This window comes from Anser anser, assembly GCF_964211835.1.
Source record: "Anser anser genome assembly, chromosome: 5".
NCBI lineage: Eukaryota > Metazoa > Chordata > Aves > Anseriformes > Anatidae > Anser > Anser anser.
The window spans coordinates 41,316,307-41,333,178 of NC_139725.1; the positions used below are offsets into that span (position 1 = coordinate 41,316,307).

At 36.4% G+C, this 16,872-nt stretch overlaps 1 protein-coding gene across 11 annotated transcripts in view; it reads right to left on the reverse strand.

The window, feature by feature from the left end:
* The window catches only part of SLC25A21 (solute carrier family 25 member 21), a 253,932-nt gene that overhangs the window by 25,134 nt on the left and 211,926 nt on the right, over positions 1–16,872 (reverse strand). For 10 of the 11 annotated variants that reach the window (XM_083837791.1, XM_083837795.1, XM_083837792.1 and 7 more), the window contains one exon: positions 4,483–4,549. In XM_083837791.1, coding sequence (XP_083693917.1) covers positions 4,483–4,549 — 67 coding nt within the window. Of the gene's footprint in view, positions 1–1,346; positions 1,545–4,482; positions 4,550–16,872 lie in introns of those variants that run through there. The other variant, XM_083837788.1, reaches the window with a different exon arrangement.

The following is a 16,872-nucleotide window of genomic DNA, read 5'->3' on the forward strand; positions in this document are numbered from 1 at the left end:
AAGGCAATAGGAAATGAGGCCAACAGAAATGTGGGAATCTTAAGAAACATAAGGGAATAGATTTTTTGGGCAAATCAGAAAGACCTATGCTGGGTCTCATCCAAAGAAGACATCCTCAGTCCCTCAGGCTCAGTTATCACAAACCTATCAGAACAAAACATCCTTTCCATAAATCAAAAGAAATAGAATGAGCACTAAATTGACATTTTAACTTGTTTAGAACCCTGTCCTATGGCTAGTTCAACAACGTTCTTCAGTCGAGACCTGGTTCATCTGGAAAGTCATTAGAATCTTGCCAAAACCAGCAGAGAAATAGATGTTAATGAGTTGATAACAACACCATATTTACAAAAGGGGGGAATGTGTATTATACTTCCATAATGTAAAATTAAGATGTTAAATCCTGAAACTTGAAGGACCAATACTCTGGTCAGTGGATATATACTTTTTTATTATCAATAGGTATTATGTAAAATTTTGCAGAAAAGGCCCTAGAACCAGAGCCTAGATTGTAATTGCCCAGTGTACAGATTGAACACAAATCTTGCAAACATCTTGCAAATATGTTTAAAATCATTGTACTGGCCTTGGCAACAATAATAAAAGATAGAAGTGTTACTTAGACTGTAGGTCTATCTTGGATAACTAAAATATAATGAAGTATTCCTTCTTCCATAATGTGTAATAATTTTCAGCGTTATTTTTACTTATAAGTAAAAGGAAATCTTTGGAAAGTGTCATTTGTAGGTAGGTGAGTTACTTCTCTAAACGAAATTCATTTCTTATTGCGGTAAAGTTTGCTTTATTCTCTGTCCAGCATCTTTCTACTCATTGTTACCCTCCTAACCTTTAATGGAATTTCTGGTATTCCTTAATGTTTTCCATAGTGTCACAGATCTGTAAAATGGTTGTAATAAAGGCAGAAATACATTACCTAGCAATTTTTTGGTCTTAAAATTTTTACCTTAAAAATCAATAGTTTCCTAGAGTCATAAATAAAATAATGACATAATAGTAACTACGCCTCATATATTTTTTTAAAGAAAATAGATAAATAAAAGGATCAATATAAATGTTGCTGGGTATACGAGTGGCCAGTATACATACAATTTTGCCAAAAGTATCCAGCTATATCATATGGGTTTATATTATATATGTATACCCAAGTTGTTTTTAAAAACAGAGTAATTTGTCTTTTTCTCTATAGTTGTATTAAGTTAACAGCTTTGTGCAAAATAAATCCCACAATAAATGTATTTAAAACATGCTTTTGTGTATAGAATAACCAATATTGTCCATCTGGCAAAGATACACTTTAATACACAGAGAATAGTCAGACTACTTACCAGATGTCTCAATAACTCTAAGGTAAAAATATATGCTTGAAACAAGATGTCTGGGAATGCATGAACAATATAAATTTGCCCCAAAAGTTCATCTGTTAACCATTGTATTGGCATCATCACTTCTTTCCTCCAAGTTCAATCTAACATAAAGTTATAAACTTTGACTTTTCGTCTTCCAGAAATACCAGCTTTCTTTTTTTAGAAGGGAAATAAAGAAAAAAATGTATAAAAAAATAGCAAGATAGACATGAGAACCTACTTGCCTAAAAGTGAACCTGTATCTTCAACACTTAGCATTTAAGCTGAATAACTGTGGCTAAGTAACTTCATTTTATCAGATTTATATTCATTAGCAAATAACCATGCCACGTAAATACAATATTCTAGCAAAACTACATTTCTTCTCAGTACAAAATCTGTCTTGCCCCTTCTCTATACGTTTTCATGAGTTATAAAAGACATTTTATCTAGAAGTTTTCCAAAATGTTCAGTACAAACCAAGGCTGAGAAATTGCCTCTCTGCTTTTTTTTTCCTCAGACCTCAAAGCCATAGTCGTTGATGTAATTCTCCATGACCCTAAATCTCCCTAGTCAGGTTGGCAGCAGACAAGACACATATTTGGGCCTGTTAAATGAGGAAAACCATTAGAAGAATAAAAGGTGGAGAACAACCAAAGAAAGCAGTGACTTTCCACTGTTGTTTCACATTCATATCCTAAGAAGGTTAGTGGAAATTTTTGCCAAGCTGAATTCTCTTCAGGCCAAAGCATAGATTCAAACTCCACTTTGGATGTTAGAAATTGTGCTGGCAGATAACACCTGACATTAAATATCTTCAGAATCCAGGAACTTAAAATCACTTAACTATAATGCCCTATCCTGCCACTGAACCATTGGAATGTAAAATATGGCTGATATCTCACGATAACTTGAAGTCCTGTTGGTGTCTTTGGAACACCATAAAATTGGAACACCATAAAAAGTGTAAAGAATTAAAGAATTCAATGATTTATTTAAAAGCATGTTTAGCATTTAAATATGATTCTCAAGGTTTCAGAAAAAATACTGGGCCCTCACGTAAATGTTCAAGAATTAGGTAGAAAGCATCCCACTAAGGGAGCACCAGTAAAACATTTAAGAAGTTGTGAGCTTATGATGTACAAAACGAGGCTGAGAGAAATGAATTTGTTTATCCTGAAGATATGAAGGCTAACGGGATCTAATTCCTGCCTTCCACCATACAAAGCAGGGTTACAGAGAAGTCAAAGTCAGAAACTTCTCAGAGGTCCACAACAAAAGCACAAGAGGCAATAGGCAAAGTTGCAACAGAGGAAATTTGGATTGGATATATGGCAAAATTCTTCACAGTGAGAGCAATTAAGCACTAGAGCAGGAGCACAGAGAGGCTACAGACTCTTCATCCTTGCAGATTTTCAGAACTCAGCTAGACAAGGTACCTGAGCAACGTACTCTAACCTGAAGTCAGCCATGCTTTCGGCAGGAGGTTCACCAGATGACCCACAGAGATCTCTTTCAACTTAAATGTTTTTATGATTCAACAATCATGTTGAATATTGTGGGGTTTAAGCCAACTTAATCAATATGAGTAAGAGAAAGTGACTCATGATTTTTGAATGACTCAGGATGGTAGGAGAGAAATCAAAGTTGGGGTTGTATTTTAACTACAAATATGCTGGAATCTAAAATGCATGATCAGATGGACTTGGAGCTGTTCCAACTGAAATGCAATGAAGAGACAAAGAAGACATTACAGTCTGAAGAGAACAAGTCATTAGGAAGCTTTTAAATATCATACATTTATTCTTCACTGCCATTTTGCTATTAAATAGAATTTCAGTTTGCTTAGTTGTATTAAATAATTTTGAGATAGGTGACACACATCGTTGGCATCTAAAATGCTAATGCAAACAAGAAGATGACATTAGCAGAACTCCTTTAGGATTCTATTACAAGGTCACATCCTGGCACTTAATACAAATACTATTCCTCTGTAAAGGAATTGGAACATGAATGATTAATTGCAGGCTAAGGCCCAAGATCATATGCAGCCTTTTTAGAAAGACACCAAAGAAAAAAAAAAGAAAGAAAGAAAGAAAGAAAGAAAGAAAGAAAGAAAGAAAGAAAGAAAGAAAGAAAGAAAGGAAAATCAAGACATTCTGTACAGTAACTGCTTTGAGACACATTTATTGCAACTATAGAAAACTTCAAAGTTCTGAAGTAAGACAAACTTTCGTTCATAACACCATGGATGCTTTGACAGATTTAGAACTGTAAGATGAAATGCTTATTTAGTAGCACTAAAAAAAAGGTTTGCATTTCATAATTGAAAAAATTGGTGTATTGATATTCTTTGCCTAGGAGTGTTACTAAAATAATGTTCCAGAAGCTGAAATAGAGGATAATAAAAGAAAATCGGATCAACATTTGATGTTGAATACACCTTTATAGGCTAGCATCCATTTCAAGTGTAAGAGACCTGGAACAAAAAATTCTTTGCAAGCTAGAAACTTGTACCCACTAACATATTCAATCTGTAAGAAAACAAGAGTATGGAGCAGTGCTCTTTGAGTACAAGAAAACTCCAGACAGCACTTCAAAGCTACAGATATACTACTTCAAGTTACTTAGTAAGTGCTTACTAGGTGTGGCTTCTTTAAAGGCTTCATTTATTACACTATTCTGAGTATTAGTTGTTTTGTAAATTGGCAGGCATTTCCAATAAAACAAAATGTCTACATTAGAGGTAATTATGAGGTTAAAATATCAATTCTAGTACTCTGTTATAAACATTGCTTATTGCAAAGTTTAATTGCAATCTGTAATTACAATTTGTTTTTCAGTAACAGTTTATATATTTATAGCCTAGCAAAAATAGCCTAGCATTTTAAAGCCTTATACTACACTTCTTAATCAAGAACAGTTTTTATTGTGCTATTCAACAGGAAAGTTTCCTCCTTGTAAAAATCAGAGAATCAATCTGCCAAAGCTTAAGAATCTAATGTTTAGGAGAATCAGTGTAGGAGAAATAAAATATTTTAGAGCTGACACTCTCTCTACTCATATTTTAAAAGGGGAAGCATGTTTATTTTATTATTATTATTATTATTTTTGTTACCTTCACTGCCCTTTTGGGTGTCTCAGCTAAGATGGGAGGGAATATTCCTTTGTAGAAGCCAAGCAATCTATTGAAGAAAAAAAGGAAAAGATTTTGTACGGATAAACAACAGTTCATTGCCATACTGCCAATTCTATTTTCACTTTTACATAAAGCAACTAACATTTTAACATTTCTAAGCATACAAATTTTCTTTGCTTGCTTGCCTGCTAAATAATGTTCTACCTATTCTATTATGTGCTGGTGAGAAGACAATCAAAAGAAGGCAATGAATAAGTAAAAATTCAGTCCATCTTTCCTGAGTAAACAAGTAATGATACTGAAAAAAGAAGAAAATGAAAAGGAAGTATTATTAAACTGTATTAATTTTCTTGACATTGCAATGATATTTAAAATTGAAGTCATGACATCCTGTTTTGGGAAACAAAACTGCGACCAGTAAGTTACATACAAAACCTGCATGCTCATCTCAGATACTAGGTTAAGGCATCTTTTAAAATTTAGTTTAGTTTTACATATGCTTGAAAATACATGAAATAACCTTTGTTTGACAACTTAATTTTAAACACAAGTTAGCTCTTCACAGAGACATAACAGAATACATGTAATTTCTCTTGGAAAAAACATTCAGGCAGTATCTTGCTGAGGTAGTCATTCAGTTTATAATAGCTGCAGTCTTTTGGAGTTGGGTTGAAGCTAAAGATCAACTTGTTGTGGCACTTCGCATCGCAGTATCTAAATTTTATATATAATATATAAATGTCATATATATATAATTACATATAAACATTTTATATATAATAATATATAATACTTTAACATAATTTTATGTCTTGCTACAAGGACACATGGTATTTGAAGGCAGCCTGAGTTCTGCTTACAAGACCAGCGTGGACACATAAGGTTGGGTCTTGGGAATGTTCTAAACATCAGGTAGTTCTCAAGAACCCCAGCTGAGGTAAGAGCAGATGTAGTTCCTGTCTGCTAGGCCTCCACATTGCCTAGGTAGTGCTTAGCTCAGAATGATGTCTAATGCAATGAGGAAGAAGGTACTTTGCCAGCCAACACAGGTATATCTTAAAACTTATCATCTTCAGAGCTCATATTCTTCTTCCCTGTAAGAAGGAAACTGTCTATAGACAAAATCACTTCTTAAAGCAAAGTTTTTGCATCCTTTTGAAATATTTAAAGGTTGAGATTCACTTTTATAAAACAGCCTATTATGTGGAATACTTTTACAGGGTGTAGAAGAGTAAGCACAACAGAATCTCCGATAGTTATCCTGTGCACATCAAAAGAAACCAATTAAATTCACACTCCCCACCTGACTATAAAAAAAACACAAATGCTCTATCATCTTTTTCACCTTTCTTCTAACATTTCTTTCAAGTCCTCTTCCTAAGCTGCTCCAATGTAAATAAAATATTTAGGCTTTTTAAGACTTTCCAGAGTGGGAATATCACTTATCCTTCCTATGAAGTGAGCAAGGTACAGATTCCAGTCCATGATGAAAAGAAATGTTGAACATTTTATACAATGATGGTTTCATGACAAAATACTGAAAGCCCTTGGATAAGAGATTTCAGGAATTCAGTCAAGGAGTTAGATGTTTGAATTTCCCCCAAGCCTCAACTTAGGAACATAAATATATATATAGATACTTAACTATGTACATATATCTATACGTATATGTACCCCTACAGATGTAGATATAGATATAACCATACAGATAGATATACATATCCACAGATATTGATATAGCGATATAGATATAGTGGATACATGCTTAACCTTAACAGTTCATACATATTCAATTTACTCTTGCTGATTCAGCAAGCTATTGAAATGTTGAATAACTTTACGCAAGTGATTCATACAGTTTAATGTGAGTTCAAACTGAAATTGAGGTCCAAGTAGGATCAGCAACAAGAACACAGATCCCTATAAACACTTTCTTCTTTTCAGCTCAGTCTAAAACTCTGTAAGCATATCTACAACAGGCATCCTGTTTAGAATTTCTAGTACTCCAGCATGATTGGAAATGGAAAATGAAATATACTCCACTGCTCTACTCACAAGTGTAGCTCTCGCTACAGAGAAGTGAGACCTGAACTTAATCCAGATTTTCTCATTACTAGAAGATGAATAAGCAGAGAAATATGCAGTGTAACAACTCTGTTAGTTCTAGAATCCCACTGCGCCATTACCTAGACAGCAGGACAGGTTGCTTTTTCAGTGTAGCCTTCACATATATTGAAATATATGCAGTTATTGAATATATAAACATTGTAACATTCCCGCGGTCTCTGAAGGTCTCAGAGAAAATGTGGAGCGGAAGGATATAGCAGGAATAGAGCAACAGATCTGCCATTTCAGCAGTCTTGAGAGGCAGATAATTGTGTCTAAAAATAACAACATTCTATCATATTTGGGTGTTGAAATAGCAGCAATTCAGATGATCAGCAGGCTACGCTGTGGGTTGTTTGAAAATTCTAGAGAAATGGGAACTGAAAATACAACAAACAATTATCCATTGCTCCTGAATCTCAGAGTCACAGAATGATTGAGGTTGGCAGAGACCTACGGAGGTCATCTGGTCCAGCCCCCTGCTCAAGCAGGGCTCCCTAGAGCAGGTTGCCCAGGACCGTGTGTAGTCAGGTTTTGAATATCTCTAAGGAGACTCCACAACCTCTGTGGGCAACCTGTGCCAGTACTCCATCACCTTCACAGTAAAGAAATCCTGCTTGATGTTCAGACAGAACCTACTGTGTTCCACTTTGTGCCCACTGCCTCTTGTCCTGCTAGTGGGCACTACTGAAAAGAGCCTAGCTCCATCTTCTTTGCACCCTCCCTTCAGGTATTTAGACATATTGAAGGGATCCCCCCGAGCCTCCTCTTCTCCAGGCTTATCAGTCCCAGCTCTCTCAGCCTTTCCTTATATAAAAGGCACTCCAGTCCCATAATCACCTCTGAGGCCCTTACTAGACTCTCTCCAGTAGATTCATGTCTCTTCATGTATTGGGAAGCCCAGAACTGGGCAGAGTACTCCAGGTGCAACCTCACCAGAGCTGAGTGGAGGTGAAGGATCACCTCCCTCCACCTGCTGGCAGCACTCTTCCTAATGCTTGAGAGAGCAAGCACTTCAGAGAACCTGGCATGCTGATTTCCCAGAAAGGGTCAGGGTTTGTGCTATTTATTTATGCTCATAATGGTGCCTTGCAGGTATTTCCTTGCTTAAATGAAAATGCTTGAGTTTGCTTCAGGTAATAGCTTAAACCCTGATCTGTTGATTTCGTGTTCCCTTTCGTTCCCATCACCCCAGGCCCTTTGCTTGTCAGCCCCATCCATCGCTCTGTCACAAGTCTGCTGGTAGCTCTCACCCCCACCTGTTTTCCCTGGTTTAAAGCCCTCACCAGGTTAGCCACCCTGACCCAAAGATACATGTGCAGAGATATCACTGTGCATATTATGTGAAGCTGATCTGCTGCAAGGCCAGCACAACAATGTTCTCTTGGAAGAACCTCTACTGTGAGTGAGGAGAATGTGCAGAGCTCAGCAGCTATATTCATGACCCTACAACTGGGTTTCATTGCTTTACTTCTCTTTTCTTCTGTGGTGGCATATTTCACCATGAAAAACAGACAGGAAGGAGTTAAGATCTATTCCTATGGAACACATTAAGTTTAGAAATCTAAAAACACATGAAAACTTTGAGGATATACATATGTATATGCAATATGTAATTCAGTAAACATGGTAAGGACTAGTTCAGTATTTAATTATGAAATGTGGCTTTTTTTTTTTTTACTTCACTTGAAATAGAAGCTGAAAAAAAGGTTAGAAAGCAAAGTTACTGAGGTGAAAGAAATAAGCAACTAAAACACAATCTCATCTCATCACCACATCTTGTCAACTGAATAAATTTTTGCATTAAGCACAAATTCATATAGAAACTTCTCTTTCTGAGGTGGAGCAGCTGCCCTCAACTTTTCCAAATAATGCTTTAAAAATCATGCCCATTAAGGATTTATTTATTTGAAATTTTGCAGAATTAGCTATTTATTTATTTTTCAAAACTAACACGATGATAACAGAAACTTAAATGGTTCTCATGTCAGCCAGAAAGTACATACTACACACAAAGATTTATACTTCTTTTTTCCTCGGTCAATAACACCAAGTCAGCCTACTTGCACACAGTGTATAAAATTTTTCAAAGTCAACTAATGAATGGTGATGACACTTCACATTTGAAAGATATTGTCACCTGGATTCAGGCCTTCCTACAGAAAACTGGTGTTCAGCAAAATTATGGAACAGCAGCAGCGATCACTGCAGCATGTGATAAAAGAGAGAGGACGTGACATCATATCCCTAGCTAGAAACATTGGAAAGAACAAGTAAATCTCTAACAGAAACACAGCTAACACAGCTACATCTTATTTTGTTTCAGCAGTAAGGGTCTAAATGAACATCACCATTCAATTGTATTCTGGGCAACAGCCCAAACTCATCTTTGCAGCAGTTGATTTTGAAACATTACAGTCAATCATATCTTCTCAATTTGTTCTTTCAGGCTTTTGCTATCCTTCTGGTTTCCATTTCTTGTTTGGAAGCCTTGAGTCATTCAGCCTGGCAAGACGACCAGCCTAAATCAGTTATTTTCTCCAAATTATGCTGAAATTGGGATCTTGCTTAGTTTGTTGTTTTCTTCCTCTCTTTCACATAATTTTCCCTTTAAGGATCTAATAAAGCTGATTGAAGGCATGAACACAATATTGCTTTTCTCCTGTTGCTGTCAAATCTAAGTCCCTTACCCACATTGTTTTATAATTGAAAAAAAATACCTCTTAGGTCCATTTCTACATTCATTACCTCTGCATTATCCCAAGTACAAATAGAAGACCTGGGTTTCATGATCATGTCAGTTATATTAAACGGAATGCACAACTTTCTGTTTTTACAAGAATTTTTCTTTCAACAAAGGGAAGGAATTTTGAAGACATGCTTGGCAGAAGGCTGGGTATTCTTAAAAAAAAAAAAAAAAGGAAAAAAACCACAAAACAAAACAAAAAATCAGAACACATACCTGAACGTAACAAAATTTGCTTAAAATTTTATTTACACCAAGGAAAAGATACGCATGGTATGTAACATGTTGTGAGTTTATTACTATCAGAAGGTGAAACAACTGAAAACAGGGCAATATGACTTTAATATATGCTACTAGTGTGAAGTAATCTTTATGATGACCTAGCTGGAGATTTCAAAGATTTTAAATTCCCAGAAGTTAGAGGAAAACTATCAAGTGCTTAGTGAAAACAGACACAAATTAGTACTTCCTGCTGAGAAAAATGGACAAACAATTTAGCTATTTATTTTGAGAGCAGCAACCGACTAGCCAATTGTCACCCATGTAGTTCATCCTAATTACTGTGCCTACAACCGTTTGCCCATCTGAAGAGGTATGCTATAGGGGAATCTGGGTGTCATTCAGCAGGAACAGGCACGGAGCTGGGCATACCTGAAAAGATATTAAAGGTTGGAAACATTCATAGAAAACCAGGTTTCAACACTCTGTTGCTAACCAAAAATCTTTTTTTTTTTTCCTTGTGAAGTATGTTTTGTATATTATCCTACTGCAAATGTTAAACACATGTCACTACAGGAACCTCAAAGACAGCTATTAATGACATACTTATCCAAGTTAGCTTCTGAATTTCTATTATGCAAATATATTTCTGTATCTATTCTTTGCCTCTTATACAGATACCTGTCATTTTAGACATCAGCACTAAATACTAGGTACTTATTTTCACGTCATATTTTTTTTTTTTTTCACTGAGCTCTCATTTATCTAGATCACCATTGGCTACAACACATGGGAATTAAGGAAAACATTTTTTTTTTTTTTTTCACAGCAAGTAAAAGTAATACAGAATTATATGTTACGGTGGGGCTGCAGTAACACTAATGTTATACTATATGCTAAAAGAAGACCAAAAGTCCAGCTATAAGGATACTAGAAGTACACTGACTCAGGAAAGAAATCCCTCAAATAAGTTAAGGCAACACAGAGTATGAAAAGTGACTGGCTAAAAAGGAAGAGACCATCAGTGAAAGGTACTCTTAAGATACTTCAGAAAAATACTAAACAGTGGAAGAGCTGGCTCAGAAACAATCAGTCTGGCTAAGAAATGGATTAATAATCAGCATCAACCTACCTCACTTATTTAAAACGACAGTCATCACCATATTTACTGCATGTGGGTCAGATTATGAAGTTATTATGATCCATCATCCATGTGACTTTGTTATTCTTACTGAGAAATGAGTCTTTCTTCCATGATTTTTAATCACCTCTCAATTTCTTGTTCAAAATCCTTGCTAATTTTTGGCTTTCTAGTCTGCACTCTGAATTTAAATGAGTTACAGGACACACCTAAATATAAATCCCTCAAGAGAGGGAAAGACGATACCTTCCCCTTCCTTTCTCATGTCTATGGCAGCAAAAAGTGGGAGTAAAAAAAAGGGATCTTTGTTAGAATTTCTCACTATTCAAATGATTGCCCTCTATACTACTTATTCCTGTATTCTTTCTGGGTTTCACTATACCTAAGCATTTAAAAAAAGAAACACCTAGGAAGGTGAAGTTTGAAGTTAAAGCCCTGCATTGTAATGGACAACATAGCCTCGACAGTTTTCCGTGTGTGAAAAAAAAAAAAAAAAAAGAAAGAAAAAAAAGAACATCTGACTTTTTGTTTTGAATATGATTATAAATTAAGTGTATATTATTACCCTGTATTGCTCAAGTAGATGCACTTAAGTTAAATTTAACCGGATTTTTAAATGTCTAAGTACTCAAATCTATTTCAGATACAACAACTGATTGAAAGTGTGCTTAATTAAAGAAGTGATTGTCATAAGCTGTTCAGAGTAGGTCAGTCATTCAGACACCCACACCCTGGCATGCCTCTAGGCTGAGTACTCAGCTGGTATAGCCATTTACCAGCACCCATTAGCAGCGGAGCCTGGTGGCCTGATGCTGGAGTAGCCGTCTGTGTTGGCAAAGCAGGCAGCAGCTGCTTGTGGGACACATTTTGCTGGGGAGAGTGCAATGCAAGTGCCTGGGGCTGTAAAGCTGGACTGACCACTGCTGCCAAGGGAGGAATTGGGCCATATGGGATGATGGCGACTGCTGCGGGGTGGAGAGGCAGGACCCTGCCAGCTGCAACAAGCACTGCTCGCTGCTGCTTCTGCAGTTCCCCAGCAGCAGGAGCAGCAAAGTGCACCCTGCAGGGCTTGGTGTCACCTTTGCCTCTTCTTTCTTAACACTTTTGCATTCTGGCCCCCATCACCAATGAATGAAAGATCAATTTTACCCATGGTCTGTTTGATGCAATTCCCATTGAAATCGCTGCAAATGGAAGCGTTATTATCACTGGCAGATGGTCTAGGTTCTTACAAAATTGCTAGGCTGCAGAATGGGTCTACATGTCTCATTTCTTATGACTGACAGCATTTTCTTCTCCAAAAGACTTTCCCTGTAACTGCCCCTTTGTTTGCAATAGAAATAAGATACAGACATGCCAAAACAGCTTTGCCTAGAGCTTCTGAAACAGAAAAATTCTTCATTGCATTTTGGATTGTCAGAACTGGCAGAATGCTTCATTTGTTCAGTAGGAGTTTTAGTTGTTCAAACACTAGAAGAGAATTTATCTTCCCCCCCTTTTGCTAACAGTACTGCTGTAACTGGTACGACAGGAAGCAGTCACTGTTTTAAAGTAGCTCCATACATACGTCTCTTGAAGGTAAAGAATGCAAGAAAATGATTCACTTTTAGTTTTGATACCAGATAAAAACAGGCTTTGTAGCTCTGTGCTATTTCTGACAATAAAATAAAATAAAGTAGTTGAGAAGATAACTAGATGGGTTTTCTGGAAGAGACTGACAGCATTTGTCTGTGTTAAACTGATGCTATGACTCATTAAAGGAAAATTCATGAGATTAGCAAAATTTTCTGTACTTGCCCTGAGAGTGCGCCCTACTTGGATCAGTAGTGACTCAATAAAAGTACAACAGTTTAATTTCATCAGAAAGAATGTGTCTCAGGAAGGAAATTTTTGATTGCAAGTTAATGCTAAACTTCACTGGAATAAGTTATGCTCTTCAACATCCACATGTGTAATCTCCAGGGAGTTACATGACTACATGTATTCTTTCCCATCTGCTGGCTAAATATGAGATTTAAGAGGCTTTCAGTGTCATTATATAGATTAGTGACTCTCCCAGGAGGACTCTAGGTTCACGATACACTCAATAACTTCCAATGAGATTTAGAGGACCAACTTTCAGAGATCATTTTATCTGTGCATGGGTTTTGCACCTGCAATTATTTGTGCTTGTAATTTAGGTTACTTAAATGTTTTTAATTTATAGATGCAATCAGTGATGTAGATACTTAAATAAACTGAACTGCAGGCAACTATAAGTGCAGGTGCAAAATTTTGCCTGCAATAATTTGGATTCATAAACATATTGATCTTCTGAAGTCAAAAGTAAAAACTACGCTAGTAGTTTTATAATGTTTTTAACTGACTAAAAAATTTACATATTATTACTGTTTCTCAAGAAAGTCTCAAGGCAGATTTTTTTAGCTTTAAAAAGAAAAAGGTATCATTAAAAATATACATGCACATAATAATTAATTTAATTCCGTCTTTTAGTATCTTGACCTTTGGTGTATTTTTCTTACTCCCTTTACAGTACTTCTAGCAGGAAATCATAAAAGATTCATGATTTTGTAACAGGAATACTGTTGATAGTTGAACCAGTAGAGTGAGACAGTCTTATACGCACAAAGTGTGAGGTATTTGTAGCACCACTAAGGTAGTGAAAAGCACCATGAATACATACACATCCTGGGAGTTGGATTTCCATCTGGCAGACAGTGGTGGTGTATAGATGTACCTTGGGAGTGAAGGGTGTTATTATACAGATGCATGAGGAAACTCACGCGTGGCAGCTACCTGTCAAAGGACAAAATACCTCTGTGTGTCACTGAAAGTGGGTTGTGTCGCAAGCCTCTCTTCACTCACGAGGAGTTAATCATTATGAGGGAAATCAGTAACAGAATTTTTCATTAAGAAAGTTATTAGAAAGAGTTTTATTACATGGGAGTAAGAAAATTGCTCCTCAAAAAAGGCAGAAAGTTGTTGCGGTTAGTGCCAGGTACTGGGCCAGTGACATGGATCATTTCCACCACCTCCAGGATGCCATCACAGAGGGCTGGTGTGGTGCAACTGGTGTGAAACCGAGCCCCGATCCTTTGTTTCAGCCTGGGCTATGCTGTTTAAGAAAACTCCGTCACATGAAGGCCTTCATTATACACTGACTGTCATGGATGCTGGAACCATGCCCAAAAGGATACCTCCTATTGTTCATGCACCATGCGCAAACGCCCTAAAAATACCATACGGATTAATACCTTTTCCTCAATGTTATTCCGATCTAAGAACAAACAGAGTTGACAGTTAATAGAAACAAACCTATTTTCATTTTTTAGCACAATACATTCTGAACATGAAAGCTCCCTTTTCAGGCAATCTGCAGCAATGCGTCCAAACTGATTCCACTTTCAATACCTCCTGTGCTGTGATGACATTCCTCTCGTACTTCTCACACCGTTTTTAAGATAAAACACCATAATGCCATGTTATTACTTTGTCTGGAGAGGTAACTAACCTTCACTCTGAGTCTCTCAAAGGGAATGACAGATGAGGTAAGTTTAAATGACTGAGAAATGAAGAAGACTTAGCAAAGATTTACCAAAGAAATCCAACCAAAGCTGACTGCTGAAAGAATAGAAAGATTTTGCAAGGCTTTAGACCAGTGCTACGCGTCAGTGTGGTTACCAATGAAAAACCTGCTAGAAGATTGTGGTGCAGAGATATGAACACCTTCTAAGACCAGATCTACATGAAAGACAAATGTGTGAAGGGAAGAACCATGTAGAAGTTGTTGTCTTAATTAATATTATTATTATTTATTATTTAGTGATATACTCTTATTTTCTGTAGCCATGCCTCACCTGTCAATAGTCTCTTCACCTACATAGACATCTGTAAAGAAACTTGACACTTTTTTTTTTTTTAAAGTAATGGAGTCTGTGCCTCAGTGATGTGGCAGTTTCTACTGAATTTAAAACAAAACAAACAAAAAAAAAACAACTTGCAAGTTGTTCTTTGAGCAGCATACCTGCCTCAGCAGGTTTAACTTGAACATCTCTTTTGAAATGTTTTCTTTTTCTCAATATACTCTTCTGATCCAGCACCCTTCTCAACTTGAACTCTTCTGCAGAAAAGAAATTTTGCCACTTTGGCATTGAATAAACAAAACAAACCAGTCCTCTCTCCCAGATTACTCTTAAAAGCATGCAGAGTATTTCACTTTACAAATGAACAAAATGTTTCACACAGCAATCCAAGTAAAAGCAACACAAGTTATTTTACAGCACACAGTGTGATTTTTTTAGTATAACTTTTCTGTGTTATATAACTTGAAATAGTAGTAATACCATAATACCTTTATATATCTCAAAAAAGTAAATTTTGATCAAACTTGCTTTTCTTCTAGATCTCTAATTTTCTCTGTATTTGACAAAGAGAAATCTTTTTTTTTTTTATTTTTTTTTTCTCTTGCCTAGCTCACAAGCATGCCATTAGGCTTGCTCAGCAATCAGCTCTGAGTGTTTAGGAGTCAGCTACATTAGCCAGAGATTATCACTGCACCTTTGCAGCCAGCAGTATGGTTTGCCATGATCTCACAGTCTGTAAGTGTAACTGCAATTTGCAATCACACTTCTTCCTCATTCGCCATCATCAGAGACCATTACAAAGTGAGTATAAACAACAGTTCACTAGCTATGACTAAATGATCACCTGGTGCTGTACAGAGAGAAACGTGAAAACCATCCCTACAGACAGTAAAACTAGACAGGACACAAGAACACATTTATCTTGTTTTGACTGGGGTAACAAGCAGCCACAACACCAGTTTCATTGCAAACCTGCACCTGGCAAGCTGCTGCTGAAGAAAATAAAGTCTGCTATGAGCAGATTTGCAAGGCAAGGGTGAGCAGAGAGCTCAAGCTGCAATGGTTGCTGCTGTAGCTGCAGGAGATGCTGAAGGAGCAGGTGTTGAAGTGGTCATGAGCTCTGGGGGTCTGGAGGCAATGCCAGGTTAAAAGGCATCAGATGCTACCAATAACAATACGCAACACAGCAGATCCTTCTATGGGCTGTGCTTTGCTGTAAATTAATAATGCTGAAAGGCCTGGAAGTGTCAGTGAGCTTTAATAAAATGTGCCTGCAGTTCAAGAAAGAAGCCCATAAGATTTATGATTTGTACTGAAACTGTGTAAAAATGACAGTACAGTATAAAAACTCAATAGTGTTGATAACAGCCTTGTGGTCTCCCTTGGGTTATAAAATTCACACAAGGACATCACCTGAAACCAGCTGAAAATTATTTAGATAGTTGCATAACTTAAGAAGTAAGATAAATCATGAATTCCTGAGAAGCAGTATTTCTTAAAGCAGTTCAACTTAACTTTCTTTGTGCCATGATGCACTAGTTGGTTTAAGATAAGCTTTTCTTCCTGGGAAGAACACTCTTTAGTAAGCAAATTTCTACACTTTCATGGGTAAAAGTGAGTAACAGTAACAAAGCTATAGACTCTTCTTCACTGATTCAACTCCTACTGAAGTCAAAGTAGTCCTCTGCATTTTAATAGAATTTATACTACATCTTTTGTAAAGAAGATTTAAGTGAAGTTAGAAAACATAACTACCTCTTTTCTTTCAAAGACTACATAGTCCTTAGTTCTTCTCTACGTATTCAAGACCCCTGCAGCTTTTTGTACTGTGGTTCCATTTCCCTATTTTTCTTCAGTTTTTATCTATGAAGCCCATGATCTTAGTTCCAAAAAAAAAAAAAAAAGTTTGGTACCATAAATTATTCAGAGACAAAGCAGAGCAGACTACTGCTACGTTCAAGGATTAAGCAAACACACTTCAATGAATTTGGCTTATGAATACTGACATATGTCTATTGCCCCAAACATGTATATATACACACACACCACTAACAAATACGACCAGTCTTACATGAAAAACATTGTACATTTTGATTCAGGATTTATAACAGAAACATTTTTTTTTTTGTTTAGAGATACTTAAAAAAATGGCTAAATGTACATTCTGATAATGAGTGTATAAAACTTACTCTTGAGGATACAAGAAATCATAAATAACCAATAGAGAGTGGAAAGAGAAATGTAATGCTTTCCATCATCTCTGGGGTCTGCCCTGCACGTGGAACCCTCAGAAA